Source organism: Acomys minous (assembly GCF_964271855.1).
Source record: "Acomys minous genome assembly, chromosome: 5".
Classification (NCBI taxonomy): domain Eukaryota; kingdom Metazoa; phylum Chordata; class Mammalia; order Rodentia; family Muridae; genus Acomys; species Acomys minous.
Window position 1 is genome coordinate 89294136 of NC_140494.1, and position 27601 is coordinate 89321736.

Sequence of the window (27601 nt, forward strand, 5' to 3'; positions counted from 1 at the left end):
CTGGGCTCTGGTTCTCTGCCAGCCCTGTTCCTCTTAAAGAAAACCGAGGCAAACAAAGAGCAATGGTCTGGCAGGAGTTTGGCTGTGCTCCATGCCCACAGGGGATGCCAGCACTGGCTGAACTGCTGTTCTGTCCTCTCAGACCCTGCCTGGAAGTGGCTGGGATGCAGTTCCTCTGTCTTGACCATGGCTCCTTGCTCTTCCATCTCTGTCTGGCAGAACTTGGGTTGGACCTTGATGGAGGATGGCTCTATTCGAATCGAGGAGGCCACAGAGGAGGCTCTTGGCACTTACACCTGTGTGCCTTACAACACTTTGGGGACCATGGGCCAGTCTGCCCCTGCACGGCTTGTCCTGAAGGTGAGTCCCCAGGACTGTACGTGGCCTCTGTGGTGGGCAGTCTTGTGCGGGCAACCTTTCACATCTGTCTCTGTGCTTCCACTAGGACCCCCCGTATTTCACGGTGCTACCTGGCTGGGAGTACAGGCAGGAGGCTGGCCGGGAGCTGCTCATCCCCTGTGCAGCTGCAGGGGACCCCTTCCCTGTCATCACCTGGAGGAAGGTACCTGGGCTCTGAAGCTCTTGCGCTGTGGGGGAGGCATGGAAGATCCCGTGGTGGTTCTACTTGGACCCGTGTGGACAGGCCAGATGTTAGGAGGGGAGGCAACACTAGAGGACAGGGGCGGGGCATTGGCAATGGGCTCCGGGATCGCCCCACCATCTTCATCCTCTTTAGACTCCTGAGTTGTGAGCACTGGTCCCTTAACCTGAATCCCTGCTCCCATCCTCTTCCCCGCCCCTTGTTTGGCTAAGGTAGGGAAGCCCAGCAGAAGCAAGCACAACGCCCTGCCCAGCGGGAGTCTCCAGTTTCGTGCCCTGAGTAAGGAGGACCACGGGGAGTGGGAATGTGTTGCCACCAATGTGGTCACAAGCATCACTGCCAGCACGCACCTCACTGTCATCGGTACGTGGTTGAGTAGGCCAGCTGGGGTCTTTCCTAAGTCAGACTGGGGGGGGGGGAGAGGGTGACAACTTGAAACCCTGGACCTCAGGAGGCTCTGGCAGGGAGGATCGGGGAAGGCGGACATGTGGAAACTGACAGGAAGAGAATGAGTGAGAATCAGACCGTGTAGCCCCTCAACCAAGCACTGAGCTGCCTGGGATCAGGCTGGTGTCCATAGCCTGGGACAGTAGGAAGTGAATAGTACTTCCTGTTCTGACTGGGTAGGACTTGTCACCCCCCCAACCCCCCACTTTTTCTAACCTGTCCCTTAGGGGCCTGGCAGCCAAAGTTGTACCCAAGGCCAACACTGACTGTTTCACTGCCAGCTTAGTCTGTTAATAAAGTGGTGTGCACCTGGTCACTCACAGTCTCTCAGGGAAGTGCATGGCCGATCTGCCCAGCGTCGTAGCCTTCGTACCTCATACCTGAGGCTACTGTTGTCTGTGGTGTGGAACGTGGCTGGTTCTTGTGGCTAGAGATTAGTAAGGGGGTGTGGTTTTTGGTTTCTTCCAAGGTATGAAGGGAATGGTTTTGCTTTTTTCCTCACAAGAGGCATGGGAATTTGGTCAGGATGGGAAAAGTTCTGCCTTACTTACCCTGTGCCGCCCTCCCCCACCCCCCTCTTCCCCCACCTGTGTTCCTGCTAGTTACGCTAGCCTATGTAGTGGGTGGGCTTTTCTCTCTGTCCCCAGCAGGGCTAGGCTGGACTTGGGATCCTGTCCTCACTGCTGCCACTTCCTATGATGCGTATTGCTGCTATATGCTCTGTCGTCTCCCGAATCTCCTACAAGATGATTTTGAGGACCTAGCAAATAGGCTTGGCTCCTTCTTCTCTGAGCTCTCTTCCTTGGTCTCCAGGCACCAGTCCCCATGCCCCGGGCAGTGTCCGGGTCCAGGTCTCTATGACAACTGCCAATGTGTCCTGGGAGCCAGGCTATGATGGAGGCTACGAGCAGACATTCTCAGTTTGGTACGGACCTCTGTGAGTCAGCCCCGCATGCTTTGCTCTCTGCTTCTCCCTCCCTTTGCCCCACTCAGGGCATCCAGGCTGCCCTAGGCTAGCCTACCCTGGGGTGGGTGGTAGGCCCAAGGAGGCTAGAATCTGTACTTGCCAGCCAGAAGCTGGCAAAGAGGGCCAGACAGTGATTGAGTACTTAAGGATGCTAGGGGTGTCTATAAGGGACTCAGTGTACCCTTATGTTACCACCCTGGAGGTTAGGATGCTGACTTGGGGTTAAGTTGTGGCCCCTTCTGGTCTCTTTTTGGTTTCTCTTAGTGCCCCTCCCCCATTTCATGTTTTACCTCATTCTTTCTCTAGGCTCTCAAGCTTGAGGGCATTGTGAATAGCACCTGGGATGCAGAGTCTACTTCGTAATTTGTTCCTTGCCCAGGTACCAGTTAGTTAGGAGAACCAGTGCCCCCATCCCTGCCCTGTCGGTATTTTCTCTATAGCATCTGTGCGCGTTGTTCCCATGCGTGTTTTTGACCAGACTAATGACTTAAGATCCTTGCTCAAACCTCAGGGTAGGTAGATCTCACGCGTGCGTGGACCAGAATAAGACCCCAAGGCCTGGACCAGTGGGGAGAGGAGCTTAGGGGGCACTCCCTTCCTTCCCACCTCTGTAGGGCTGTTCGTTCCTAACACTCCTTCCTGTCCTGAGCTGGGGACCACAGCCTCCAGCTTTGCAGACAGTAGCCTCAGGTGGGGGAGGGCTTGAGGGGCCCTTCCATTTCCCCAGCAGTTCTCAGCGTGAATGCGCATCCTGGGAGTTTTGAGTTCTCCAGTGGGTGAACTATATCTGGATGGCAGGAGCTATAGTCATAACAATCTCCCACTCCTTGTCTGCGCTCCTCTGAATGGGGGAAGACGCCCAGCCCCACTGCCTAGGGGATGCTGCAAGAGGTGTGGGTCATTAAGTGACATCTGGTGTGGCAGAGCTGTCTTTGGGGATGGACAGACAGATGTTTGCACACACATGGGGGCTTTCCTCATTGTCTGTGGTGCTGCTCCACGCTGCTGTTCATTGGTGTTACTTTTTATCACGCTCCGCTCACTTGCTGTGGCAGGGAAAGGCAGTCGCCACGCTAGAGAAGGTCTTCCTCTTCTTTCTGAAAGACCCTCACTCACTATATTGATACAGACATTCGGCTCCTGCTGTTTTTTTTCCCCTTTCTTTTTCCTTTTGCCGCAGCTCACATTATTCAGCTTACCTGGTGTAGCTGTAGTGAGCCTTAAAACCTAGAGAGGAACCTGTGGGCATCTGTTGAGTACAATTCAGGGAGGAATAGAGTGGACCAGTTGCCCGGCACAATGTCTCCTCCCTGTGGTGTCATCTGGAACTGCACCTGCAGCCAGTGGCTTCCTTGCCTATTGGGAGCGGCTTTAGAGTAGAAAACCTCATACCTACACTCCTCACTCTCTGCAATCGTAACTGTTCCTTTGATTATGGTTTCTAGCCTTCTGTGCCTTAAGAGCCCTGGTTCTGCCACGGGACAATCCTCTGGCCATTTTTTGTTACATGCCTTGGATGTCCTCAGATGACCTAAGTCGGAGTGGGTTGAGTGGAGCATCCTATGATAGTCTGGGCCCCACTTTTGTCCCTCCCTGGTAGGGCAGACAGCCAAGGCCATCTAGTTCCTCCTCTAATCATGGCATTGCCCAGCCGTTCATTCTTATTTCCAGTGTCCCTAGTCTATTAAGACAGAGCCCATTTATAACGTAGCACTTAGAGTGGGATTCTCCCACAATGCAATTGGTAATCTGACTAGTATCTTCAGCATGATTTATACCCGACGACCCCTTTTCACTGGAGAGGTACCACAGTGGGGTGTGCCCTGGTGCCAGGAAGGTTGGCACAGCCAGAGTTGGGCAGGTAACCCCACCTTGGTTATCCCTCTTCCTGCCCTTGAACCTGGGAATGCGTGTACACTCACGGCCTTTTCCTTGAAGACCTTGCATGCGTGCCGTTCTCTCCAGTGTGACCCACCCCACCCCTTCTCCCCAATCCCCTCCCCTCTCTCTCTCTCTCTCTCTTGGCCAGGATGAAGCGGGCTCAGTTTGGGCCCCACGACTGGCTGTCCTTGTCAGTGCCACCGGGCCCCAGCTGGTTGCTGGTAGACAGCCTGGAGCCCGAGACTGCGTACCAGTTCAGTGTCCTGGCCCAGAACAGGCTGGGAAGCAGCGCCTTCAGTGAGGTGGTCACTGTGAACACTTTAGGTGAGGCCCTGGGCTGGTGTGAATTGGGGCTACTTCTTAGCAGATCTCAGCTGGCCAAGGGCAATGGGGTTGACAATGCTAGAACTGACATTAGGGCCTTAGTGGGTGCCAGCGTCTACTAACTGCTCTCCGAAATGGTTTCTTTTACTTCCCAGTAAGGATTTGACATGTTTTTTTGTAAGATTTGTCTGGTCCCATGTCATGACATTTTGGCCAATACTCCTATTGCACCCTCGGATGGAATAGAAAGGGTCAGTGACATGTTTGGCAGTTTTATAAGGGGACAGAGAGTCTTCCGCACTATCCAACTGTAGTTGTATATCTTCTGGGGTCCAAGGACAGCCTTGGAAAGCAGTCGCTTCTCAGCGCCCCTTCTGCCCTGTGGACAGCAGATGTAAACTGCACACCCCAAATTTTAAAGTTCCTCTGAATAGGATCTCAACTATTCAAAAAACCCTACCTGGCTTAGAAGTCACTTTGTAGACCAACCTGGCCTTCGATGCAGAGATCTGCCTGTCTCTGCCTCCCAAGTGTTGGAAATAAATGTGTGTACCATCAAGCCTGGCCTGGGCCTCATTTGAGCTCAAAGGAGTAGAAAGTGTGACTCATGTGTTGGGAGCAGATCATACTAGTTCTTGAGATGCGAGTAAAAGATGATTGTGCCTCCTAACAGTGGGGAAGCCATCAGAGGAAGCTGCATGTTCCACACTGAGAAGTGTGCCATTCGGCAATGAGGTCATTGGGTAGATGGTATGGCACACAAGAAAGTGACGCAACCAAGAAATTCAGTGAACATTAGATCAATGGAGCCGAGGCTAGTGGAACGAAGTGGGCTGTTTCTACCAGAACCTTTTCTGTTGTTGGACTATGCTGTAGCTATAAAAAACATACCCTGCAGCATGGTTGAGTGTTACTATTGCCACGTATTCTGCACTCTACACAGCTGCACGTTATATGACCGGCCATGCTGTAGATTTATTCATACCAATGTTACCTCAGATGTGTGAGGAACGTGCTGCTCTATATTATAGTGGATACCCTCTTACTAGCCGATAGGAGTTTTTCAGTGCCATCACTTCGTGGGGGTACCGTCAGGGATGCTGCTGACAGAGATGTTGTGTGGCACATGATTGTGCTTTTCACTACGCTCTTCTCTCTTCTCTATGGTGCCCTCTGCATCTTCCCTTTGGAGAAGGTGCTTAAATACCTTGCAGTTGTCTTACTCTGAGAAGAGTCACAGAGCTCTGGCCCATTACACTTCTCTTTCCTAGCACCAGGAGGGCTACTACTGTAGGTGCCACTCCCTTGCCTCTCTGAACCAAATTCATTCTTGATCAGGCTCTCTGCTTCCCACATTGGAGTAGGAGTCTGTGGTCATCATCTTTCTTCTTCCTTTTCCTTCCGTAGCATTCCCTGTTACAACCCCAGAACCTCTGGTGCTGGTGACCCCACCAAGGTGCCTCACAGCCAACCGGACCCAGCAGGGTGTGCTCCTGTCCTGGCTCCCACCTGCCAACCACAGCTTCCCCATCGACCGCTATATCATGGAGTTCCGAGTTGGGGAACGCTGGGAGATGCTAGATGATGCCATCCCGGGCACTGATGGAGATTTTTTTGCCAAGGATCTGTCACAGGTGGGGACTGTAGTTTTCTTGCCTCTTATTCCCAGTTGCTGGAATTGTTATGACTGTTTGTAAAGCTACTGAGCATCATGTGACCCACCCACCTCAGGGGCATAGAGTCAAGCCTTGCATAGGCCTTCCTTATCTGTGGTCTTGAGCTCTCTCTAGTCTGCTACCAGGTTGGAATTGGTCCCCGGACCAGAGATAGCTTAGTGGCATGGGGGACCAGTGCTATACAGATTGTTTCCCTCAAATACAGATACTAGCTAGGGGAAGGCAAGGAGAAACTAGTAGGGATCCTCAGATCCCAGGCCTCGTTTCCTGGGTTCCAGCCAGGGTAGCCTGAGGAAGCCCTAGAAAGATTGTCTTTTAGGCCAGCCAAAAGAAAGGTTCTTCTTTTAATAATTCAGAGACCAGGGAGAAAACACATTGCCTCTTTTTTTTTCTTCTGGTTGACATCTGTAAAGCAGGAGCACCTCTTTTTCTTGAGAGAGAAAAATGGTGTCTCATAGCTGGAAGAGACCTCCATCCTACCATTTCCCCTCTCTGGGTGCTTTTTATGGCTAGATGGAATTTCTTCGTGATGCTGTGTGTTAACACATCACGCTTCTGTCTCTGCAGTCATCCAGTGGCCTCATGTGTATAGCTTGTAGCCCATAGCTTCAAGAGAGGTGGCAATATGTACACTATAACGTCACCCAATGTGAACCGTCACCATTAAACACTGGCACTCTGGGTACCCTGTTATGTGGATCTCATGCACAGGGTTGGATGGTCCTAAGCTCCTCAGCTGACTGTGTCTTTTCCTTGGCTTGTAGGATACCTGGTACGAGTTCCGGGTTTTGGCTGTCATGCAGGATCTGATCAGCGAGCCTAGCAACATCGCCGGTGTCTCCAGCACAGGTACTTTGGGTTCCAAGATTGTCTAACAACAACCAGGGCACAAGCCTCAGAGGCACGCCAAGAGTCCTTTTGTGAAACAGCTGATCTGGGAGGACAGGCTGGGTTGGAGACTTCAGCAGGAGTCTAGTTGAAACCTTGTACATCCCTACCATTTCTGAAACCCCACAGATCTGTGTTCCCATGACACATGATGCTTTATCCCACTGTGGGGCTAATGTGCGATAGCTGAGGAAGGAAATCCACTAGATCTTGTCAGCATGTGCTGCTTGCTGAACATTTCCTGTTTGTTCTTGAGCTCTGCTGTGTAATGGGGCGGGCACCCTGAATTAGAGGGAAGATGCGGCAGGTCAACAAGTGTTTGTTGGATGCCTATTATAGGCTTCCTTATAATTATGTGGGTTTTATTTGGAAAATTGTTGTTTGGTGTTGTTTTCCTTCCTTCCTCTCCTTAGATTTTTTTTCCCCCCAGACTAAATAAAACCAACTCCCTAGCATTTTCTCCATTTATCTTTTTTTTTCTTCTTCTTTTTTCTTTTGGCACTGGTCCCATTTCCAAATGTCTTCTCTCTATTCCAGAGTTCCTGAGACACAGCAGAAACCCTCTTCAGGGAAGTGGTGTCCTTGGTATGGGAGAGGCTCTGGCTTAGTAAGCCAGCCAAGGCACCATTTCTGTGGGTGTAGCACGTACTTAGGCCCCTAGGATCAGGTTACAAGGGTCTTGGCCAGAAAGCTCTTGTAGGGAGCCTCTTAGAGTTACAAAAGCATTGATATGGGCAGAAAGGGAGAAGAGAAGTGGAGCCAAGGGCACATGGGGAAGAGGAAAGTGTGATTTTTGTCTTGTATGTTAGGTACCCTGGGGTGTTTGTGTAAAATCAAGTTGTCTCCCATAGGCAGCAAAACTCAGCTGTTTCTGTCTTGGCTTCTCTCCAGGGCAGAGTTTCAGGGAGATGGAAGAACATAGAAAAATAGATCCCAGCCAGAGCCAAAGTAGACAACTTGAGTGTTTTGAGCGCTCAATCCTGTGAACTGTTCTTACTCAGTAGCCTTGTGCCTCGCTCCCAAAAGTAACGGAAGCATGCCTAGTCAGGCGTTCCTGTATGGGGGAACGAGACTGTTCTAGCAATAGCATCCCCTGTAGCCAGTTCTCCTACGTCTGTGGTCCCATCAGTGTCCATTTTATCCGTTATCATTGCTGCCGTGGCCTTGAACACCAGCCAGCCGTATCACAATGTATTTTCCCTTGGTGTTCCTTAAGAATGCAGGTTACTGATCTCACTGCCCTATGCGTACGGTACAGTGAGTTGGCCCTGGCTCTGTCACTCACTGGTCTGTGGATCGGGTACGAGGTGTAGCTTTTTCTCTAACTGTGGAAGTGAGAGCTGAGGCCATCCCACCCTTTCTGCAGCTCCAGCCTGCTTCTAGAGCCTGGGTGACGAAGATGAACTAGTTCTTTCTGTAGCAAGCTGCCAACCTGTCTTATGAGGAGTTAGAAGATGGATGGGCCTAGAGTCTATCCTAATAGTTCCTCTCCCTGATTTAGAATTTTATCCCCAAGGTGTCTTAATCATATAGATGGCATAGGAGAAGGCAGGAAATCCTTACTGGAAATCAGAACCACTGTGCCCCTGTTAGAGTACCGATAGGACAGGGAGCCAGTCACTCGTGTCATTGTTTAGAGATGGGGGGGCAGGGGGGGCAAGGGGTGTCTATGTGCAGCTCACAAGGTTACTTGGGAGGGCCAAATAACATGCATGGAAGCGCTTTACCGCACTCGCAGTGATGGACATGACAGCTGTAGGCGACTGCTGGTTATTCTCACAGGGGAAATGCGGGTGTCATTTCTTCTTTCTAAGCTACGAGGAGGCTACTTGACTGCCATAGTCTGTCCCTTCCTTAACTCTCTTTACACTGCTGCCCCAAACTCATTAAATGACCCCAGCCTTGTCTGCTGGAGGGAAAAGCCCCTTAGGGACCAGGTGGCGGAGTAGGTGGAGAACACGTTGGCAACCACAAGAGCCGTGAGCGTTTCTGACCTTCCTTGCAGACATCTTCCCACAGCCGGACCTGACCGATGATGGGCTGGCCCGGCCAGTGTTGGCCGGGATAGTGGCCACCATTTGCTTCCTGGCGGCTGCCATCCTCTTCAGCACTCTGGCTGCCTGCTTTGTCAACAAGCAGCGCAAGCGCAAACTCAAGCGGAAAAAAGGTAGGTGTTGACCTGCTCTCCCTGCCTGGCCAAGGTCAGGTGCTCTCTGCAAGAAGCAGGCAGACCACTTGCGGTATTTCTACTCTGGAAACAGAGACACTGGGATCTTGCAGGCAGAGCTGCCAGTGGGATTGAATTTTATTTAAAAAAATTTTTTTTTGTTCATTTCTGGAAAATTCCATACATATATAGAAAGTATTTTGATCTTATCCCTCCCTACCTACCTCCAGGACCCAACTCCATCCTCCTCTTTATTGTTATTTTGACAGAGGATCTTGCTTATACAGCACAGGCTTGCTTCAAGCCTGAGATTCTCTTTTCTGAGCCCCCCAAGAGCTTGGGTTAGAGGCATGTGCCTCCATGCCCAATGGGGCTTGATTTGAAGGGAGGAAAACAGAGAGCAAGGGTATTGGGGAGAATAGGCTGGGCCAGGGCTAGAGGGGTAGAGGGCCTGGCGGTTGCATGGGTCTCTGAGCTGGACACAGAGCTACCAGGCACGTGAAGCCTTTCCCTCTGTGGTTTATGTCAGGCTCTCTGTTAAACCTGGGGTATGGAGTACCAGGCTTTTTTTTTTTTCCTCCTTCTTCTTCTTCTTTTGGGGGCTCAGGCTTCTTCCTTTCCCCCCCCCTTCCCTTCCAGATCCTCCGCTCTCCATCACTCACTGTAGGAAGAGTCTTGAGTCTCCGTAAGTTTCTCTGGCTGTTGGGTGGTCTGTAGGTGGCGGGGGGAGGCTGGGCATAGGTAAACTATTAGTTTTAGTTGGCCCCATTTCCCTAAGGTGTTTCATGTTTGCTGATTTGGCCAGGCCCATTTTAAGCTGCCCACATGGATCAAGGGAGAGTAGTACAGATAATTCAAGCTCTCGACTTATTTGTTTAGCCTTGCGGATATTATTTCTGTGATTTTTTTTTTTTTTTTGGTCCTTTGCTTTTCTAGAGTCAGTGTTAATATTAGCTTGCGTTTCTGAACACGTAGTGAATAAAGATGCAGTTGTGTATAAGGCAGGGTATACCAAATTTAGGGGCAGGCCAGAAGAAAAGTAGCAGTGTGGGTGTTCACTCCAAAAACGGACCATACGTGTCTAGACAATTGAGAGAGTTGGCCAGAGTTTCTGACCAAAATGTTCAGCCCAACCATAGCTGTCTCCTTTAGAGTCACTGTTAAGACCACGGAAGGAAGCTGGCAGCTGTGTATAGCATCCCTCATCACCTTCTGTATGTTTCCCTGACAGCTTGTCCTCTGGCAAGGTGAGTCCTGAGAGCATCCGTACACTCCGAGCCCCATCTGAGTCCTCTGACGACCAGGGCCAGCCTGCAGCCAAAAGGATGCTGAGCCCAACAAGGGAGAAAGAGCTATCCTTGTATAAAAAGACCAAGAGGGCTATCAGCAGCAGGAAGTATAGTGTGGCGAAGGCTGAGGCCGAAGCCGAGGCCACCACACCCATCGAGCTGATCAGTAGAGGCCCCGATGGCCGCTTTGTCATGGGCCCGTCGGAAATGGAGCCCTCTGTGAAGGGCCGGCGAATCGAGGGCTTCCCTTTCGCGGAGGAGACGGATATGTACCCCGAGTTCCGGCAGTCAGATGAGGAAAACGAAGACCCACTGGTGCCCACGTCTGTGGCTGCTCTGAAGCCTCAGCTGACCCCTATGTCTTCCAGCCAGGACTCTTACCTGCCACCACCAGCATACAGTCCTCGGTTCCAGCCTCGAGGGCTCGAGGGCCCCAGTGGACTCGGGGGACGACTCCAGGCTACTGGCCAGGCGAGGCCTCCTGCTCCTCGACACTTCCACCATGGCCAGTATTATGGGTACCTCAGCAGCAGCAGCCCTGGGGAGGTGGAACCTCCGCCCTTCTATATGCCAGAAGTGGGCAGCCCCTTGAGCTCCGTCATGTCGTCCCCACCCCTGCACACCGAGGGGCCTTTTGGCCACCCCACCATCCCTGAGGAAAACGGAGAAAATGCTTCCAACAGCACTTTACCCTTGACTCAGACACCTACAGGAGGGCGCTCCCCTGAACCCTGGGGCCGGCCAGAATTTCCCTTTGGGGGACTGGAGACCCCAGGCATGATGTTCCCCCACCAGCTGCACCCCTGTGATGTGGCCGAGAGTTTGCAGCCCAAGGCCTGCCTGCCCCGAGGACTGCCCCCAACCCCCCTCCAGGTGCCTGCAGCCTATCCAGGCATGCTCTCTCTGGAGGCACCAAAGGGCTGGGTAGGCAAGTCACCTGGCAGGGGTCCCATCCCGGCGCCCCCTGTCACCAAGTGGCAGGACAGACCTATGCAACCTCTGGTCAGCCAAGGGCAGCTAAGACATACCAGCCAAGGTATGGGGATACCGGTGTTGCCTTACCCGGAGCCAGCCGAGCCCGGGGGGCACGGTGGCCCCAGCACATTTGGCCTAGACACCCGGTGGTACGAGCCCCAGCCCCGGCCCCGGCCCAGCCCCCGGCAGGCCCGGCGTGCCGAGCCCAGTTTACATCAAGTGGTGCTACAGCCCTCCAGGCTCTCACCTCTGACCCAAAGCCCCCTCAGTTCCCGTACTGGCTCCCCTGAGCTCGCTGCTCGTGCCCGACCTCGACCAGGCCTCCTGCAGCAGGCAGAGATGTCAGAGATCACCCTGCAGCCGCCAGCCGCGGTTAGCTTCTCGCGCAAGTCCACGCCGTCCACTGGATCTCCTTCACAGAGCAGCCGCAGTGGGAGCCCCAGCTACAGGCCGACCATGGGCTTCACCACTCTGGCCACAGGCTACCCTTCACCTCCACCGGGCCCTGCCCCTCCGGCACCAGGGGACAACTTGGATGTGTTTGGACAGACACCTTCCCCTAGGAGGATGGGGGAAGAGCCACTCCGGCCAGAGCCCCCAACAACCTTACCTACTTCAGGGTGAGTGTAAGTCACTGTCTCTAGTTCGCTTCTGGTCAGTCTCCCTATGCCTTGCCCTGTCCCCTACCTCCCTGTCATCCCGACAACAGGGCTTGTTTGGGACACACTACAGTAGCCCTGGGAGAAGAATGCTGGCCACACATTGGCAGAGTGTCTTCACTGGGATGGATGGGCTTACCTGCTGGCTCCCTGCCAGTTGCTTCAGGCATCTGCTCACCCAGCCCAGAGTTCTATGAAGGCTCTCTGTGCATCAGGAAATGGGGGAAGGGGAAAGGAAGGCAGTGATGCCTGTGAAGGCTGCCCTTGACATTGAGGCTGGCCACATCCCTGTGATTGTGCTATTGGAAAGTGGTGGTTTCCTGCAGTTGCCTACAGATCTTGTGTCTCCTCGTGTGTAGCCATTCCGTACCATGTGGGACCACTGATCAGGGGCCCCATGTGCTCAAATACCTGCCCCCTTAGAATTCCCAGCAAGTGATGGACTACAGGCCCTATCCTCAGTCTCTCCAGGAAGATGCTCCTGGAGGCTGAGAACAAGCTCAGACCTGTGTATGTGGGGAGCCATATCCCTGCCCGCCTGTGTGCCTCACAGGAAGCTACAGAGAGACAGACAGACAGACAAGCTCCTGAGATCTACCCGCCTGAGAGAGCACACTGTGTACTGTAGCGGCTGGTATTCCAGGTACCAGTCAGCTTGGACGCCTGTCTGTGCCTCCTCTTCTGTCCACCTGCCCTCCCCCTTCCTCCTAGCCTTCGCGCCTTTTCAAGTCAGTCTGTCTTCCTCTTTTCCTTCTCCATCGCCCTGAGGTTGACCCGGTTTGCTCTGAAGCACCTGCCCACCCTCCCCTCTTCCCTTGCCTTGACCTCATCCTTTTCTCCCTCGTCTTTCTGACTTTCTCTTGGGTTCAGTACTTTGGTGTCTTTTCTTCAAGCGGTGGCCTGTGTCAGGGAGCAGAGTTCTAGAGGAGGTTGTCTTAGCGGTGGGAGGATGGGAGGTAGCTGGAGAGGAGTGAACCAGCCCTCCCCCTCTCCCCCACTCTGGTCACTGGAAATTGCAAGGTTACCTCTGTGCCAAGGTGGGAGCTCCTGGTGGTCAGGCTGTGTGGGGAATCTAAGAGGCTAGCTAAGATGCCTGCCTCCGTCTGCAGGAGATGCTGTTGTTGCGCCCTGTCTGTGCCTTTGTACACCCCGCTCACCTTCTCTGTTCCATCATGCATTTGGTTCTTTGCCTCTCTCTCTCTTCTTTCCCTTACCCATTCTCTGACCTCGCCTGTGGGTCTTTGCTCACTGTGCCCCCTCCTCCCCTCTGGGTGTGCGTGGGTGGTTCGTCTGGCCAGCGTTGGTAACTGCTTTGTTTCTGATTATCTCAGCTATCTGGGCAGTGTTGTCGAGACAAGCCTCTCCTCAGCTCAATAGGTAAGGGAGCTCATCGGCGGGGCGGGGTGGGGTGGGCAGGCGGATGGGGCTTCGGCAGGGCCATTGCTTCCGTGATAGGGGGATCTAAGACACATCCCCTCATTGCCCGACCTGGGCAGCCGCTGCTGGGTTGCCATGGCTTCTGGACTCCCACATCGCACTGCTCTGCCGCTCCAACTGCCCAGCTGGCCATGCCGGGACACTGCCTAGCTGCAGCTTTTAACCTCCAAGCCCACACCCGCCCTTCTAGAACAGACTGCCGTTGTTCTCACTCAGACCCTTGCCATCCTGCTGCCCAACAACACCCTCCTCATAGACCTCCACAGCAGCTTCCGGAGCCTGCATGAACCCCAAGGGAGCCAGAATTTCCATGATCAGCTTTGCATCTCTACCCTTGGGTCCATAATAGGATCCAAGGCTCTCTCATCCTCCACGCTCCAGCGCTGTGTCTCCCCAGCAGACCCAGGGATAGTGTGTCCTCCTTGTCAATGCCTCCCCTTAAACTCAGATCTTTTCCTGGGGTTGCTGGTCCCTCACTCTTCCTGGGAGTTTTTTTTCCCCCTTCCTGGGAATCTTAACGATAGAGATCTCGCTTCCACATCCATCTGGGTCTTTGGGGTCATGTGGCTTTCAGCTCTTCCAAGGTGGGAAGCATAACCACTCTCCCATCATCCTTGCACTCCTCAGCCCTTTCATGGTTATTGTAGGACTGAAATGTGACTTTGTCCTTAGAGCCACATTTGCTTTCAGGGTCCCTGCAGTAGCTGGCTTCCTGTAGGTCATGTTCTTGGGAAAAGGCCTCGGGAGAACTCATGCCGGGGCGCGGGGATAGCGGGTAGGGGAAAGGGAGCTGAGATGGCAAAAAAGCTGAAAACCTTAGCGATTAGCACTGCCCTCCCCTGCCGTTGCTGGCTGCTCCGGCATCCTTCCAGGTGGAGTCCGAAAGAAGGAGTTCCTAGTGAAGAGGGCCAGGCATCTCTTAAAGATGCTTGGGATGCTCAGGGCTCCCTCTCTGTCAGGACAGCCTAAAGAGATGCTTGTTTTGCTGTATGCTCCATTGCCCACGCTTCAGGGCTGGCAAACTGCACCAGGCCCCTGGGTGGAAGAATGGGAGATTTTGTGTTGGTGCTTTGGCTTTCCATGTGAGAAGCACAGGCTTCTCTCTTCTCATATACCACGGGAAGCTGCTCCTCCCAACTCAGGCCTATAAATCTCATTGTGTCATAAGAGCGGGCTCCCGTAAAGAGACTGCAGGGACACTTCTTTATGACCTGCAGCTATAAAACTGTCAGTATCCAAGGGGCCCTAGCCTTGTGTGCAAGGCTGACTGAATGTCAGCCTGCAGCTACCAGTGACATCAGGGTCACAATAATGCTCACCTGCTTCTGGGGCCTCTGGTGGCTCCTTGGATGGCTGTTATGGAGCAGGGAGAATGATTAACTTCCCTGCCCCGTGTCTGTCCTCTCTACTGTTCTCTGGAATAGCTCCTTTATTGCCCATGAGGTTTGGTAGCCCTGGGACAGCTCTTCCCCTATTCCTGGAAAGTGGCTGGACTCTAGTGCCATTTGTCATTTCCATCCCTCTTACCCCACCTCCCCACCCCCAACTCCACTGACCCTGTCTTTCCCAATGTCTTCATCATGTCAAGATCTGAGAGGACCCAGCCACATGATCACTGTGACAAGCCCAGAAACCAGGGGCAACAGTGAGGGACAATTGTTCCTCTCCCAGGCCTGGATAATACCCTCAGGCCAGAAGAACCAAGTCCTCTATATTATCCAAGTTAGGCCTTTGTGGTGCTAGGCAACAGGAACCTCTGCTCATCCTCCTGCTTGCTGAAAGAGCTGCTGGGCCATGGGGAAGCTGTGGCCCCTCTGTAGACGCTGTCTGTCTTCATGCTGTGCCTTTGCATGTGTCCCCCTGGTCTTGCTTGGAGAAGTTGTGATGCTTCTTGTCTGTGTTTGTCCTGGCTTTGTTTCTTTCCCCCTCCAGTCTCTCTCCTTTCCTCCCATTCAGTCCTGTTGTCACTCCTCCACCCTGTCCTCTTTTTCTTCTCTTCCTTCTTTATCCTCTTCCCAGCTCCCAGCTCAGTGTGGGGAGCTGCAGAATGTGGCTCTATTCTTCTGTGGGTTGCTGGGGGCCCAGTCACTTTACCCAGTGCTCCCTCTGACGCGGATAGGACTCAGGTTTCCCACCTCTGTTCTATTTCCCCTCACTACCCACTGTGCCCTCTGTGATGCAGCGGGCTGGAAAGCATCACTGGATCCCTGTTTATTAGGCGTACTGTAGGAAGGAGTCTCCATTTGGACACAAGCCTTTCCTGAGACCTGAGGCAGAACACAGAGTCTGCACACTGACCCTACCAGAGAGGGAGCCATTTGTGTTTGGGCTGGCTTGATGCTGGCTTGTGAATTCCTGGCTATGTCCGGGGGTTACATAGAGGGCGCTCTCTCACCTTTTCCCTGGCTGTAATATGTATATGAATAGCTTTCCCCATCCTTTCACGCATGGTCACAGGAGCCAGCCTCCTAGCTACTTCTTTCTGCCTACTATCTGGGGGAGTAACGGAGAGCTGTGTTGTTCTAGTTTTCCTTTTTGGTGCTATGATAGATAGACACCATAACCAAGAGCAACTATGGGAGGAAAGGGTTTATTTGGCTTATAGCATATTCAGAGAAGTCAGGTCAAAAGCTCAAGGAAGGAACTCAGAGGCAGGAACAGAAGCAGAGGACATGGAGGAACACTGCTTACTGGCTCACTCCCAGGCTCATGTTTTAGTGGCCACTCTTATAAAGGCCAGGCCTACCTGCCTAGGAATGCTGCCACCCACAGTGGGCTGTACCCTCCCACATTTAGTAATCAAGACATGGCTAGTCTAATGGAGGCAGTTCTTCAGCCAGCCAGGGGTCCCTCCTCCCAGATGTGTCAGTAATTGCTATCACACATGTCTCAGTGGCTTAGTTCGTAGGGCACTAAAGCAAGGAAGTGGCTAGCTGGAGTTTGGCTTTCCTGGCCTAAGTAAAGTTTGCTTGTGTAAATCTGCTACCTCTCTTCTCCTCTATCCTGGGGAGCAGGATGCTAGGCTGATAAAACTTCTCGGGTTGAATGAGGGGGGGGTGGGAATTTTGTGTGGTCTGGCATGGGGGTGGATGTTAAAGTAAGTGTTGGCAATTTTGTTGTTGTTGTTGTTGTTGTTGATAATTTGGAACTGCAAAGAATACCAATGGATCACCGAACTTGCATTTACTGGCACAGAACTCAAGAGACCAGAAAAGCTCATAGGCTCGGAGGCCTTTGTCTGTCAATAATATACCTGGGTCACCTCCTGGGAGAAGGGGAACTGAAATTTGCAGCGTTTCTGTATGAGGAAAAAAGTCAAGACTGACCCGAGGGAAACTGAGGAACACGCCTTGCGAAGCCAGGGCTGGAGGAGTCTGTTGTAACCGTCTGACTACAGGCCACGTTCAGCTTTGCTGGCGAGCTTTAGCCAGAGTTGCAAGTTCTTCACCCTGCTGCCCATCCCAGACAGCAGCACTAAACGTTTCAAAGCTGGAACAGTGCCAGGCAGACTTGGTATTGGCATAGGACGCGGTTATCCTTCCTGAACACGGGAGGCAGGCTGATACCAAGGGCTCTCTGCGGCTGCTCATAAAGACTACTGGAAAATACTTCCTGTCTTTTCTGTATGGCTCACTCAGAACGGACCCATTATGTCTGCCCCTCTTTTTCCACATGTCCTGCTAAAGACTTGCTTTTATTTTTGCCTCTGGCATTAGGCAAGTATCTCCTGGTGCCTCCAGGAGACATCATCCGCTGGGCTGCAGTGTCTGAGTCCTGAGCCAGCAGCGCAAGCAGGTGGGCAGTAGGTATCCTGGAAGAGCTAAAGAGAAAAGTTTTCTCCTCCTCTATATGTCACTGTTGTTTGGGAGTTTGTGCCTGAAGATGAAACTTTAGCAGTTTGCCCTGTTCCTGGTCTGTCTTATTTTGTCTGTGACACTGCTGCAGAGGGTCGGGGGTCAGTGTACTACAGAACAGGCGGGTGGATCAGGGAAGCTCTGTTTCGTCTACTCTAGCCTCTGTACCTATTTTACTTAAAGAGCAGTTTAACTTAGTACTGAAGAGTCTGTCTGAGTGAACCTGGCTAAGTGGCTCCCCTCACTAAAGTGGAGCTTCTTTGTCTGGAATAAGGCTACTGTCGTCTCCACCTCTTAGATACATTACAGACATGTGCCTGGCATGGTAAGTGGTGAGTAAGCACATGTTATATCATACAAACGATAGTAGTAGTAATATGTTAATTGTGCTACTGGTATCCTATTCCCTGAATATTCCACCTACCTTGAGGAATCTTTGGGAATTTTTAGGGGTGCTCTGTACCGCTTCTTCTATAGGCGGTACCCTGGCCCCACTGCAGAAAGATCTCTTTGTGGCTGGCTGAATTGGCACTGGCTTTGGAACACATGGCTGTCTACGGGGCACATAGAATGTGGTTGCACCTTTTTCCCGTCTATGGTGTGTTAGTGAATTGTTTTTCCCATCCTACCATCCACAGTAAAGGGGAGGCAGCTCCCAAGCTACCTCTGCCTATTGGCTAGAGACTAAGGAAGACCTGTGCTGTAACTGTGGGGCATCAAGTGTTGTGTTGGGGAGTGCTGCTCTTGCCTGTCCCATGTCTCCTCTGACTACTTATGTCACCTGTCATGGCCTTTCTGCACGCTGGCTCTGGAGTAGAGATGGCAAATGGTAGAGGATTCATGCCTTTGGTTTTCTTTTCAGGCAACACAACGAACATTGACCAAGCTGAGGAGGGGTGGTGATGCAGACCTCCTCCAAAATCCCTTCCAGCTGCTGTTTTTGGGGGAAGATCTCTGGGTAGAACTGGGTTGGGGGAACAGAAGGGGCTTGGACACTGGCATATTGGGTCTTTGGGGAGACTTGCTTACAGTGTGAACTAGACTCCTCTTCCATGGGGTGTGGGTACCTCTGTATGTGTGGTGATGCTGTGGGCTATGGGATGTTAAGGAGTTGCCTCTGACTTGAACTTGTGAGAGTTTCTTGATACCCAATGCACTCAGAGACTTGGGAGCAAATGGCATCCATCAAGGAAGATGGAGGTTCCTCCACTGCCAGTTACTTCCAGAAGCCAGAGGCTTACCAACCAGGAGTCTGTAAGTTTCTTGTTCCCAGTGCTTGCAGGGGCCTTCCATGCTGGAGAGATGCTAAGTCTTTTCATCCCTTTCTCTTTGATCCCGCTCTCTTCCCTCCTACCTCGGATAGCTTGTGGACCTCTGGGGACTTCTTTGCCTCTCACAGGACTATCTGGGTTCCTTCTTTTAAAAAACCAGGATTTGCTAAAAACCTCACTGTGATGGGCGTGGGGAAGGGAGATGTGGTACTTGGGGACAGAAGAGAGTTATCTTTGTCTACCATGGCTCTAGAGTGTCCCTTCATTACCTGTCTCATCCCAATACCAGTGTTTGTGGGAAGAAAGTATGCCCTGCCTCTCTCTTGTCCTCTTTGTTCCTCAGGCTCCAAGGTGTCTTACTTTGAGAAAACACTGAGACCTATAACACGTCTTCTCCATTTTCTTCTTTTATGACTCTTGCAAAGCTCTCTTTGTAGGCACAGTGTCACACACCGCTCTCTTCTCAGTTTGCTTTGGTTCCCTTTCTGACAGGCTCTAGTTAGATGGCAACTTGATCCATCCCATAACTGGGGTGGAGAAAGAAGGATCAATAAGGAGTCTCCTCTCCCAACAATCTGAACGCTCAGGTTGCATCTTAAGATACAGAACTTGCTGGAGACCAGTGACACACAGCAAGGACTCTGTGAAGCCATCAGATTTGAACACTCGGTCCTGTCATAATCTACCTCTGCTCTCTTCTGTTTTCTTATGAGACTGAGGAAATCTGAGCCTTGGCTGCAGAGTGCCGTGCAGACATGCCTGCTGATGTTGGTATGTCACAGCAGTTAGCTGTGAGCATCTGTCTACATGAGTCTAGCAGACGGAGGGAATGGCTCTGTGAGTCGGGTTCTACAGAGCCCACACCTCACTGGGCACTGGCTACTTATTCACTCCTTCCTGTCTCTGGACCCAGGAGGCAGCTTGTTGGGACTGGAATTGCTCGCTTCCTGCTTTAATCTGCTCTTCAGTTTTTACTTAAAGGTCTTGATGGTGGTGAGTTCTAGGAAGTGACTCTTCTTTGGCCCTTGCTTATCCCAGCCTAAGTGATGTGTGGTGGGCTTACATTAAAGTCTCTCTCTCTCTCCTTTCCTAGGGTCTTCCAATTGCTCCACAGGTTGGTTTCCACCTGAGATAGGCCTCCTGCTGCTGGAGCTTTCCATTGCGTTTTCTTTCTTTCAGGAGCAATAGGAAGGCAAGTGTCCAGGAACGATCGTGGGCACGCCGGACTCCATCCCTGGGCTCCATCCTTCTATGGGCAGTCCTTTGGCTTTCTTCCAGCCCTCTTCAAAGGCTCCTTTCTGGGAGCTGACCTGTGCCTCTCTAATTGTTCCTTGCAGAATACTTCCACCTGCACCCGGGAACGCTGCTGTGCCTGAGAGGCTGGAGGCTCTGAGATACCAACGGATAAAGAAGCCCAAAAAGTCATCCAAGGGCTCTTCGAAGTCAAAGAAACGATCCGGTAAATGGTGGGAAGTGCCGCCCGTCTTTCCACCGTGCGTTTCCCATTTGACAAGGATTGTGGGCCCAGGATCCCAACCTTGGGTGTTCTCTAGAAGCCAAACCAGCTTCTCTTGTTCTTGATTTCCTTTTAAACATTCATTTCCAATAATGTACAAATGGTTTTCATGCGAAAAACACAAGAACGATATATCTGACTGCCTTCCCTTCCCAGTTCATCTCCTCCCACCCCCGGAGCCATTGCTCTGAGGGTATGTGTGCCCTCGGGGTGGATAGAGCCTTTTTCTGTTACTCAAAACTTTAGAAAGTACACCATGTTGTTTCAGCGTGTTTTTGAGCAACATAACTGGTACCCTATTCTTTACCATTCTGCAGCACCCCTTGCTGTTACCCTGTCTTCTTGGATTGATTCTCCTCCACCATTTCAAGCCCTCTGGGTGATCTAGGGCAGGTGTGGTGGGGTGTAGGGCTCCTGTGGCGTGGGCTAGGCCAGCCTCTGCATTGACTAATCTTTTCTAAGTAGAGAGAGCTGTGTGAAATCTCCTAGTCTCCTAAAGGGTACGTCCATGGAGATGTACCTGATGCAAGCAATGTTAGGGAGCTTATGAATTAGTGCAGAAAGAACTGAGCTTTTCATTTAGAAAAGCAGGTGGTGTTTATCAGACATTCTCTTTCTACCAAGTTTGTAGGAATGTTCTGACAGCCTGTCAAGGAAGAATGTGCAGCAGTTTCTTTGCAGATCCTTTGGTGACTACTGTAGAGCCAGGTGGTGGAAAAGTGTTCCATGGCTAAGCCCACGAGCTCATTGATGACTTAGCCTTTGGCTATGGCTGGTTTCCTGTCCGTTTGTAGATAGTAATACAAAGGCAGAGAAAAAGAAAATTATCTTGTTGTTGCTTTGAGACAGGGCCTGGCTAGATAGCTCAGGCTGGTCTGAAACTAGCTGTGTAACCTAGGCTAGCTCTGACCATTTGGTTCTCTTCTGCCCTTTGACAGCTAGGATTACAGGTGGGTGCTGCCATGTTCAACAACAACAACAACAACAATAGAAATGTTATTTTCTGGGGCTTGGGTCAGGATGGAATTCAAAGCTCAATTTAAATTCACTCAATTTAAACATATACATAAGACACCACACATACATACTCCTTTTGTGTATGCATGCGTGTCATTTAATGATATTTATGTGTTCTGAGAACTGCACCATTAGATGATTTGGGTACTGTGTAAACATCACAGACAGCGCTTATATTAACTGAGACACATTGAATGTATGAACCTTCCTTGATTAAAATGCTGTTATGTAGTGCATGATTGTAAGTTTTTCATTTAGTTATTATAGAACAGGCCATGTCAGCTACACATGCTCTCTCTCTCTCTTGCCTGATCTGTGTTCATAGCTCTCAGGTGACTGCCTTTAGCCCAGCTGGCTTCTCGAAGCTCAAATCTTATATTTCCAGTTGGCCACTGGACTTGGACTTCAATGTTTTTGACTGAATAATCAAATCCGCCTCTCCCCACCTCTCTTCAGTTGTGTAAACGGCGTTGCTTCATTTGGGCTCAACTTCTCCCCCTGAGTCTTTTGCTCTCATGACTCACACCTGATCCTTTTGTTGAAGTATGTTGGCTCAACATCTTGCCTCCTTTGGTCACCCTTGCTGCAAAATATGAGGCTCCAGTCACCTTCTCTCCTTTTGAACTGCTGCGGTACCTTGTAGCTGCCCTCCTGCCCCATCTGTTCTCTTACAGTATCCCATAGAGGTGACTCTCTGACCCTTACCTAGGGAGACAGCAGTCACTCCTCAGTCACTTAGCCTTTGGGGGGTGAAGGGTCCCCTGTCAGTCTGTGAATGGGAGTGCTGAGGCAGGGGAAAAGAACATTAGTTTGTTACTGTTTTGGGACAAGGTCTCAGGCTGGCCTGAAAGTGGCCATGTCTGGGCTTGAACTTCCATTCCTCTTGCGTCCACCCTTTGACTGCTATGAAAGCACCCAGAGTGAGCTGTAGAGATTTTATGCCCCCCCTTGAACATGTTTACACACACACACACACACACACACACACACACACACACACACACACACACACACACAAACTCCCAACACAAAAGTCTTCTAAAAGCTTTTCCTTGCAACAAGGAGTTTTACACTCTGTCAACATAACCGCCATCTTTCTTTCTCTGGAGCATACTGTGTTTGCCTCTTATCCTTTTTGTTTGTTTGTTTGTTTTTTACAGGCAGGGACCCACTATGTAGCTCAGATTACCCTCAAACTCAATCCTATTGCATCAGTGTCCCAAGTATGGGGATTACAGGCATGTGCCACCATACTGGCATACACCTGCTCTTAACTTGGCGTTTCCACCTTGGCTGGTCCTGTTGATGGCAGCCATTTTCACTCATCTCTGGTGAATAATGCTGGTTCAAGACTCCAGCCAGATATTAACACTTGGGGAGGCAGAAGCAGGGGTCCGGCCATTGGTACACTCCTATTTCATCTTCCTTTGTAATTGCTCTTGCCGCACCAGAGAATGCAGATTCTGTATCTTTCCAATCTTGACAGTTTGTCTCTTTCCCCCTCCCTCTATGCTGAAGTATAATCCAGAAAACAAACCCTCCCACTGTATCCCCAAAAAGGCCCTGGGGCAGAGGAATGGCCCAGGCAGTGGAAGAGGTGTGTGGGCCTGATAGGCGTTCATGATTAAAATCTTATGTCATGTCTGTCATTGCTTGGAGTAGGTGAGAAAGACATAGAAGTCCTGCTTCCTGCCACCTAGAATGACACCTGGTATCCAAGAGGCACAACACAGGACAGCACAGCAGATATTTGTAGACCAGTTGCTAAAACAGCTTGGTCATTGAGATCCATAAAAATCATAGGTGGGAAAATACCTACCTTACTCCGCTGACTCAAGGCTAGGTTGTTGGTTGCTCCCATGGGGAAAGAGGAGGTTCTCTGCAGAAGTTTGTCCTCAGAGCCCTTACACACAGGTGCTCCCTTGGTTTCTATGGCAACTTGGACTTCAGCCCTGGGAGATGCATGGACTATGTGAGGCTCTGACCCATCTTTTCATGCCTTTTCTCTTGTGTGTCTCCTCTGCAGACGGTTCTGCCTCCCAGGCTCAGCAGCTTCCCAACTCTCAGGTTCTGTGGCCCGACGAAGCTGTCTGCCTCCGAAAGAAGAAGAGACACTCTCGTCCTGATCCCTTCGCCAGGCTTTCAGACTTGTGCCACCGTCAGCTTCCGGAAGACCAGACGGCGATCCTCAACAGCGTGGATCATGATGACCCAGGCCATGCTACTCTGCTCTGACTTGACATCACTCTAAGTGTCCCCAAGGTGGGGTGCTAGGCTAAAGGGGGCAGAGAGGACTGTTGTACAGGGCCTTGTCCTTCTCTGTCCATCACAGGATGGCTCAGGCCCTTGTCCCATGTGTGTTCCCTCCTGCCAGTGTGGGCCTCTCCCCTAGATCTAGCCAGCTAGCCTTGCCCACAGGACAGAGGACTGGAGGAGGAGCTTTTAACTGTGGGTCAGTTGGGTATGAAAAAAGCGTCTGTCTCAACAGCACCTCTCCCCCTTTACTAGACTGATTCTTCTCGCCTCTTCAAATGTCTTAGAAAGTGAAGAAGAGGAAAGCAATGGCTTTTACCGCTCTGCGTTTGTTTCAGTTTTCCAAGTCCTGGGATGGGGTTAGAATTAAATCCTGTCCTCCAAACTCCACATATATATAGATATAGATACAAATGCACTTGTGTGTAGTTGGTGGGTTTCTCTATGTGTATATATATGTACATTGAGGCAAAGTGCTGTCTCTCCCTGTGGTCAGTGAAGGACTCAGGAAGTACTGAGTAGCAGGCTTGGTGAGCAGGGCTGGCAATGTGCTGGTGGCTGTCCTCATGTCTGTCTTGGGAGATCATTCCAGCTGAGACAGGATTCATGCCTCTCAGCTGACCTCACCATTGCTCTCTCTAGCCTCTCCCATTTAGAGCAGAAATGGGGTCCTGCCATCATAATTCCTAGCTCCCTGGTTGGGGGTGTTGTCGGCAACGTGTTTGCCCTGAACTAAACCCAAGCCTCTGTTGCCTGCTTGCTAGGTGAAGAGAGCATGGCCAGGCTGAAGGCCAGACTGGCATCTTTCTTCTGCAGTTTGGCACTCGCCACGGAAGTAGTGATTGTTTAGCAGTGGGGCTGACAGGCAGGCCTGGTGTACAACCCTCTGCTCGTGTGGTCATGCCTCATTCGCTTCTGGTCCAGCCAGGGCTAGGAGCCCTGCAGCCAAAGGCCCTCCTGTCTGCAGCCACCTGTGCTGAGCGCTCAGCTGCCACGAGCTCTATTTATACCCTCTCTGCTCGGCACTCCGACACTCTGAGCAGTGTTTCCCCCACAGCCAATTGGCTCCTCCTTTCCTTTTGTGTCTGCTAATTCTCCAGATTGATTAATTGCCATTTGTGGGAGCTGCCTGGGGCTCCTTGGCTTACTCTCTATGTGCTGCCTGCCAACTCTGCTTTGCCCTGGGGTCCTTCTCCACCCCCTGGACCCAATCTCTAGTGCATGAGATGAAGAGATGGGGGTGCCTCAGACTGTTGAGTTCTGGGGTGCTCTTTCCTCACTGTTCCTATGTGGAACTGGCTCAGGCACAGGAAGGAAGTTGGAAAGGGGTGGTGGGCAGGCACCAGGGCCCTAATTCTTTCTCTGTTCAAATCTTGTCCTGTTTCAAACTGTTAGGCCTCGGATGTAGAAAAGGGGAAGAGTGGGCTCACCTTCTCCTTCCCTCTGGCTTAGCCTAAAAACTGCCAGCTTCCTGGAAGTATTTCTTCTTGGTGCTGCTGTATCCATCTCTCCCCAGTGACCACCTTGGGCATTAGCCATGTCTACCAGTAGGTAGACTTCTGCTGGTCCCATGGAAACAGCCAGTTACTCGGCCTAGTGACTTTGATGAGGTCCTACGTGCTGGGAAGCTGTCCTTCTTCAGATCTTCCATCTTGGGGGGATTGACTGCATCTCTGCAGCCAGGCCCTGGTGCTTCTTTCTCTCTCCTAGTGAGCTAGGGATGAGCTCCACCCTCGAGATTTCACCACACAAGCCACACTACCATAGCTTTCATCTGGACATGAGAAAAAGAGGTGCTGAGGGCAGAGTTTCTTTAACTCTGAGGTTTAGGGCCACATATCCTGGGCTCTCCAACTGATGTGCTTCTCAGAGGTGTTGGTGACCACTGGACCTCTGGACCTCAACCCCGGTGAAATAGAAGAGCTGAGTCGCATTCTTTTTCAGAAGTAGCTCACTGCTTCTGGCCCTGTGACACCATGGGCTGCTCAATCAAGTGTCTCCTGGGGCTACTGGGAACAATCCTACCTGACATACTGAGGTAGCTCATAATGGTGTAGTCTGTGGTCTTTTCTTCTCTCACAGCACATGACTCCTAAACCATGGAATATAAAGGTAGGGTGTCAAAGCTGGTGGATTTTGTATTGAACTTGGCCAATTGTTCTGAGGACCCTCCTAGGAACTCTGGCCACAGTCTGTATTCTGAGGTTACAACTGAGGAGAAGCGGGGTCAAAGACTTTGCTTCTGTGGCATGTTGTAGGACCAAGAGCCAAACTTTGTGGGCTGAGATGCCTCAGTCCATGGCTGTGCTTGCAGGCTGTGCTAACAAAGGTGCTGACTCCTTCCTCTTCTTGCCTCTGGCAGGGCCCCTTACCTCTGCCTAGCTGACCAAATGGTGGAAACTGCTTTTGACTGGCCACTGGGTGGTGACAGCTGTGCTATTGTGCCCCCTGGGCTCAGAATGGGCACAAGGTCTACCCATCTCAAAGTGGCCTCTGATGCATTCTGCTCCTAAGAGGTCTTCCTTCTTTGTGGCTTTTCTTGGAGGCCAGAGACATTCCTGTACATCAGAAAATTGTATCAGCCCTTCCTTTGATGACTGCAAAGGAAACTGTCAGGATGCAACCCCCATGGTCAATGGGATGACTAGGGTGTCATACATGCTCTCAAGTGCTGGGCATGGCACATGTTTAACAGCCTGCTTAGAAATGAGCAATGTTGGGGTGTATCCATTTCTAGGGACCAATGACTTTTACACTCTTTCTCTGAACTTGACAGTGAGCACTATTGAGCTTCCTAGGGCTTTCACTCTTCTTGTTGTGGGAGATCATGTCTTCCAAACCTCCCCTTTGGGTCCAGTAGCTTTGCAGAAGTAACCCAGTTCAAAAACCTATTTCTGTACTCAGTCATTTTTTTTTTCCTATCTTATCCTTCTGCTTCTTAACGGGAAATGCTATCTCAGTGTTTAAGCTAGCAGCCCAGAAAGAGAGTAAGCTGGTCCTCCAGGGGCCCAGAAAGATTGCAATTATTTGGGGGGAAAAGATGAAAAATAAGAAGTGACTCTTGTCTCTTGACTTGGTGGCTTCGCTTCAAGGCCCTGAGAGGAGCTCTGTGTACCCTTGGTTATTGGTGGGTGTTGGTTACCTCACGGCCAGCCTGACTGCTTCTCAGATTTCTTAGGGGAACTAGGGCAGGAGAGAAGCAGCCTTGGAAGATCCTTTCTCAGCAGGAAGGGTAGCGCATCACATAGGGTGAGCAGGATCTGTATTCTGTCTCCAGGGCCCTGGGTTCTGCATTTGGGGGAGGTTTGAGCAGGGTGGGTTAGAACAGTTACGTATTAGTATTTTCCCAAGTGTTTTCTCTTTTTATTTTTGCACAGTGATCTAAACTATTTGGTGTTCAACAGATTTTATTTGTTTATTCTTCTGCCCTTTTTATGCAGAAGAAACTGGGTAGTGTTGAGAGTGGGTTGCATTTGTTTCCCCCTCCTGGTGAGACTGGCACACAGTAGCTTCAGGGGAATCACCCCCAGAACATTAGGGCATCTTAGTTGCTTCCTAGGAACTGAATGAATCTGAGGCTGAGGTATGGTAGTTTGAGCCATTTCTTCTGATTGTGGTAGAAAAACCCCTTAGAGGGCTTGGGGGTGGGCTGGGAGAATTATAGATAAGAACATTTTATTAGTATGTAGAGAAGCACTCTAGGAAGTAAAAAGCTAATGCTTTGGGCTTGCTTTGCTTGCATGTAATGGTGCTTTGGGGGGTGCTGCAGGCCATGGGAATTGGAGGACAGAGTCAAGGGCAGAGATGGGGGGCATGGGAGCTCTTACTAATTGTTGTCCCTGGGGGTCACTAGTGCTTTTTGCCTTGGCTCTCCCCTTTATGCAGGCCCCAATACAATGGGGGCCCAGGGTCTTCCTAAGTACCTTTGTCTCTTTGGGAACAGCCTCAGGATGTGGCTTCTTGGCCATTCTGCATTGAGTTGGTAGGGCAGGGGTGACTCAGGAAGGGAAGTCAGAGGGTTGGAACATGGAGAAATGGCCCGATTTTGGTCAGGTATGTGAGATTTAAAGGGGTAGAGCAGTAAGTCAGTTGTAGAGAGTGTGGGAATCCTGGGATGACGAGGTTAAAACTCACATAGGACACCAAGCTTCCTTTTCTCTTTGGGGGCTCTCCTACCAGCCCAGACAGTGCAGACGGTCTGAGGGCCATCACAGGGAAATGAGTGGCTGCCAGGGAGGGCAGTGAGAGGCAGGCGCCTCTGCTGTGGAAGGGATGCAGCCACCGAGAACACCTTGTGAGCAGGGCTTGGTAAGCAGGCCCAGACAGTTTCTCAAAAGAAATCTTGCTTAAGGTAGGGCTTTTCTGCTTGTAGACCTGGC

The 27601-nt window shown here is 51.3% G+C and overlaps 1 protein-coding gene and 1 long non-coding RNA gene across 10 annotated transcripts in view; one reads left to right on the top strand and one right to left on the bottom strand.

The window, feature by feature from the left end:
• The window catches only part of IGSF9B (immunoglobulin superfamily member 9B), a 47172-nt gene extending 22513 nt beyond the window's left edge, over positions 1-24659 (top strand). Inside the window, exons 9-21 of one of the 9 annotated variants that reach the window (XM_084782941.1) lie at positions 220-360; positions 446-562; positions 814-964; positions 1862-1985; positions 4045-4220; positions 5628-5854; positions 6661-6745; positions 8790-8951; positions 9591-9636; positions 10183-11835; positions 12428-12517; positions 13206-13251; positions 22996-23013. In XM_084782941.1, coding sequence (XP_084639067.1) covers positions 220-360; positions 446-562; positions 814-964; positions 1862-1985; positions 4045-4220; positions 5628-5854; positions 6661-6745; positions 8790-8951; positions 9591-9636; positions 10183-11835; positions 12428-12517; positions 13206-13251 — 3018 coding nt within the window. In that variant the 3' untranslated portion in view covers positions 22996-23013. The other 8 variants (XM_084782940.1, XM_084782937.1, XM_084782938.1 and 5 more) reach the window with 8 other exon arrangements.
• On the bottom strand, positions 19909-24787 carry LOC311598088. The gene is made up of 3 exons (XR_014779475.1): positions 24653-24787; positions 22789-23059; positions 19909-21552 (listed from the first exon to the last, which is right to left on the bottom strand). It is a non-coding gene; the product is annotated as an uncharacterized lncRNA (long non-coding RNA).
• Between the last annotated feature and the right edge of the window lie 2814 nt (positions 24788-27601).